The following is a 4,733-nucleotide window of genomic DNA, read 5'->3' as shown; positions in this document are numbered from 1 at the left end:
TTTTCATTGTTGGCGTAATTGTTGACATATTTGGAGGAGGATGTAGTGCAGTCGTGTGCAGAGTCGATAACTGCGGTTGTGCTGTGTTTCATCGGACTAAGATTTGTATGCATGGATACCCCAGCAGTGTTTCTCAACAAAAAAAAAAGTAGCGGTGTTGACAGTAATGGACAGTAATCAGTGCTCGTGTTAAACATTCGCTTTTGATTTATTGCAGACTACATCTCAAATTGGACTATCACACTTTTTTTGGTACGCCTAAAAAGTGTGATAAAAGTGCACATTTGCCTCGGATCGTCTTGACGTCTTCGGTGCACTTATTCCTCCATTTACAAGGAATAAGTGCACCAAAGACCTCAATTCGATCCGACGTATCCCTGCGCTGTAATCACACTTTGAAGGTGTGTGCACACTATTGTGTCAGTCCAATTTGGGGTGCAGTCAGCAATATGATGGTGTTAATAGTCATTGGGCGTTCTGATGTTAATGTTGTAAAAGTTTCAAACATACCAAAGATATTCATCAAATAAGCATGTTTTAGATTTTTGTATATTTTATCAAATTAAGGGAGAAGGAGTTGTTATAGCAAGACAACATCGGTGTTGCGGTAGATACGTTGGGAGTTCTTCCAGCAGTGATCAAAACACAGAATTTAGTATGATCAGCTTAAAGCTATAAATGTTTTATTGTTAGGATAGGTTTTATATCGAATTCATTAAGTTACTTACAATTCTGTCTCCGTACTATGTTTTGATCTACACACAACTTAATATTAAGATTATTCCGTAGTAGCCTGTAAGTAGCTTGTAAGTTTAATCTAGATTAAGAAATGCATTTAATATTCACCTTTTTACTATAGTTTATAAGAAAACCAAAAACATTAGCAGGCTCTAAACAACAAATCTGAATCGACTGTTTACTATGAAACTCGGCTACTCATTCTCTTTTGCCTGTCTTCGGCGTTGGCGTTTAATTGTTATTACGCAAGCCGAATGAGATGGGCAGTGGTACGCTGTGATAAATAGTGATGCTCAATTCGTCAGGCTGTTTCGGCGAACAATCGGTATAATGATGCAACCCACTGAGAGGGTTCTCAGAACATAGCATTAAGAGCACTGAGTGAATTATATACATGAATAAAGATGAGTTAGTTTTATGATGACTACACACGGTTCACTTGTGCGTCACGAAAGAACGTCTTTTAACTTCTTTATACGGTTATAACAGAGTGTTATCAGTATGTACATAAAATATAAGATCATTTGTGGTACCTAACGTAAGAAAAGGATTAATCAGAATAGATAATTGAAGCTGTTGAGAAACGTAGTAATCGCTGCCTAAGCCAGGTTGCTTGGGTAGACACCTAGCAACCTGTTGTTACGGAAGCTCAATAGCACCAACCATTTTTTCTTCACTCCTGTATCAACCACCAACCAATCAAGACGTTTTCAATAAAAACATTATTTCGTTCCTCGTTAAACCACTCCGTGTTTTCTCTGAACTCAAGAGGTTATAGACCCCGCGCGGCGAGAACTAGTCTACGGCATCCCGCAATTTTCCGGAGCTGGCTACGAAAACTGGAAGTTTTGCGTTGAAAAGTTCTTGAAGTCGGTTGGTTTACTGGAAGTCCTGAGTCAAGATGTTCCACCCACGGCTCCCGAAGCAGCGAAGTTCAACGAAAAGGATGGCAAGGCGTCAAACTGGATAATTGCCTTTATTCACGATGACCTACTGGACCTGGTTCGTGAGAAAGAAACTGCGAAGGAGATTTGGACAACTCTGGTAAACGTGTATGCGAAGAAATCAGTGGCATCTCAAACGCTAATCCGGAAGCAGTTGGCAAAGCTGAAGATGAATGAAGGACCACCTGAAGATTTTCGACGAGCTGATCCGGCAGTTGAAATCGGCTGGCGCAAAGCTGGAAGAGGGTGACCTAGTGTCTCAGCTGTTTGTCACACTTCCAGAATCTTTTGATCCGTTGGTGACCGCAATGGAGAACCTGGAAGAGGACAAGCTGACCCTGGATGTAGTGCGTGAACGTCTGCTTGCAGAAGAGCTGAAGAAGAACGATCGGATGACAGATGTCGGTGAGGAAGTACCTGCTGCTCTTGTTGGATCCAAGCAGTCCTGACTAGAAGCTGTAAGGCGAAGAAGTCATCTGATGAACCTGTGACCTTTTGCGGAGGAGAACCGGTTGTATTTCTGACCGACAGCGTAGCTCGTAACAACTGTGAACAAGTTATCAGTTTCAAGATGGATTCTGGAGCAACAGATCATCTCGTTAAATCAAAGGATTATTTTACAACTTTGGAAAAGCTGCAGCGGCCTGTGAAGATAAGCGTTGCGAAGCACGACCAGTCTATCATTGCTTGGCACAAAGGATCGATTGAAGGAGTCAACCGGCACGGCATTAAGATGGTAATACACGATGTATGTGCCAGATCTACGTGAAAATCTGCTCGTTGTGAAGAAAATGGCGGCAGCAGGTGTGGAAGTGACCTTTAAAAGATCATCGGCGGACATGAAATTCCAAGGAAAAATGGTTGCAGTCCTGACATTGAAGATGGGACAGCGAAATTTAAATTTATACGTTCAATATGTAGTCCGTCCAAAGTCTAACACCGTACATCAAACCGTTTTTAATTAGATTTTGTTTTAGATTTTATAGAGGCATTTGAAAATCATCCCCTGTGTTGTAGGGATAGGATTTTTTCAAAACACCGTCGTTCTTCTTCTTCTTCATGCAACATCAAATCACCAATGGATCACTAAAATAACTAAAACGGCCGCTATGAAATGAACAGATAGCGCCACCGTAGCCTTGTGTGTTTGACGTAACTCGACTGCTGTCACTGTGTTACCGTCCATATACGGTGGTGCTTTTGTTTTGATGCGGTGAGTAGCGGAAAAGTCGGCTTCAATGATCCATTGCAGCAAGCGGGTTCAAATTTGAATTAAAAATGCACAAGCTGGACGCGCCGTTCCATTGTTAGAATTGTAATCAATTTGTAAATGCGTTTTTGTATGAAATTAGATTAATAAATTAAATTAGATTAAATTGAATGCCTAACTCGTGAATTATAAAAAAAAAAACTCTGAAGAAAAGTGGCTTTGGTGACGGAAAAGTAAGTTTCGATACGGTCGTTTGTCGGAACGTGGGTTTGTCTTCTGTGCACGACTGTGGTGTTACGCGGTTGGGAACCCGAGAGAAGCTGAAACTGGTGCTTCCCCCCAACACGCTACTAGGAAACCACACAACCGTTCCGCAGGTGAGCCTTCTGACGGTTTTCGATTGCCAGCGAATCTACAACTGAAACAAGAATCGATGGGGGAAAATCGAGAATTGGTTGAAATATCTTGAAATTCGGATGCCAAAAATTTGCTACACTCTTGGTAATTTTAAGATAACCAATTTTTATTTCAAGTTTCAAACATAACAAGATCACTTGTCCTTGCTCTTAATCCTGGTGACAATGGTCAGCGAAATCGGCACAGCGAACGTCTCAATCAAATCCGACGTAACGCGTTCCGTAATCTGCTTGAGTTTGCCATTCCCTTCGCCACACACCAGCCGTTCGATTCGTTCGCTGGGACAGGTCACCACAGCACTGGCAAACATTCTACCGTTGATATTCTCAAAGAACTCCAGTTCGGTTGCCAGTGCGTATGGGATTTCTTGGGGGAGATAGTCCAACAGACGAGCCCGCACACTTTGCACGATCAGTTGCTCCGGGGTCTGATCGGTTGCTTCCGTGGCCAGGTGTTCCCATTGGCCGGCCTTTGCGTGAGAGTAGATAAAACTCATCACCTCCTTCAGGCCATCTCCGGTGAAGGCCGATACCATGAAGATTTCGGAAAAATGTGGCCATCCTTCCTGAACTTCTTGGCGATTGGCTTTGGCTTCGGTTTGAGGCTTGTCCTGCGAGCTTTTACGCTTCTTGATGCGATAGTTTTTTATGCTTTCCAGTTGGTTGTTCGTGATGTTCTTCACGATGTCCAGCAGGATCCGTTTCGACTTGAGGGTATCGATCTTGTTCAGAATCAAAAAGCTGGGAATGTGGCTGTAGCTCTTCAGCACATCCACCATGATCGGGTTCAGCGCGTTCCGGGTCCACGAATTGGACACATCATGCACTACACCGATCAGATTCGAATGCTGCACGGCGTGTCGGCAAGACGAGAGGAAATTCGCATCGATATGATGTTTCTTCGCGTCTCGATCACCCACCAGTCCGGGAGTATCGAACAGAATCATCTGCGAGTTGGCGCGGCTTTGAATCGCTTTGGCAGTAGCGCGCGTCGTGTGCACTTTCATCGATGTCGGACAGACCTGGAACGATTAGCATGGCATCTCGGTCTAGGAAGTGATCATCAAGAACCGATTATTACTAGGTACTTACCCTATGATCAATCAGATGATTGATCAATGTGCTCTTCCCAGCATTCGGGACGCCGATGATTGCCACCTTGATCAGCTTCTCGTTCGATTGCGGTTCCTTCTTGTCCGAAAGGTTCTCCGAGATTTTAGCACTGGTGAAATTGCGCGCCCACAGCAGAGCCGGCCGCGGAACAGCCTGGCGCACGAATATCAGCATCGCTTTGTCCAGCATGGTTGGTGGCTAGGGCTGCTTGTCGGGAAAATTACATGAAATTTGTCACAATTTTACGTAAATTGCGATCACGATGATTTTAGTGGAACGATATCGACGGCGCCTGCATGTTTTGATTCTGAA

The 4,733-nt window shown here is 43.7% G+C and overlaps 1 protein-coding gene across 1 annotated transcript; it reads right to left on the bottom strand.

Annotated features, from left to right (window-relative positions):
* Positions 1–3,394: 3,394 nt before the first annotated feature.
* LOC109407579 (GTPase Era, mitochondrial) lies at positions 3,395–4,733 on the bottom strand. The gene is made up of 2 exons (XM_019680671.3): positions 4,401–4,733; positions 3,395–4,330 (listed from the first exon to the last, which is right to left on the bottom strand). Exons 1-2 carry the CDS (start codon positions 4,608–4,610, stop codon positions 3,443–3,445), a joined length of 1,098 nt encoding a protein of 365 aa, XP_019536216.2. The 5' UTR covers positions 4,611–4,733; the 3' UTR covers positions 3,395–3,442.

This window comes from Aedes albopictus, chromosome 3 (assembly GCF_035046485.1).
Source record: "Aedes albopictus strain Foshan chromosome 3, AalbF5, whole genome shotgun sequence".
Classification (NCBI taxonomy): Eukaryota; Metazoa; Arthropoda; class Insecta; order Diptera; family Culicidae; genus Aedes; species Aedes albopictus.
The sequence above is the reverse complement of the archived record's forward strand: the minus strand, read 5'-3'. Positions and strand labels throughout refer to the sequence as shown.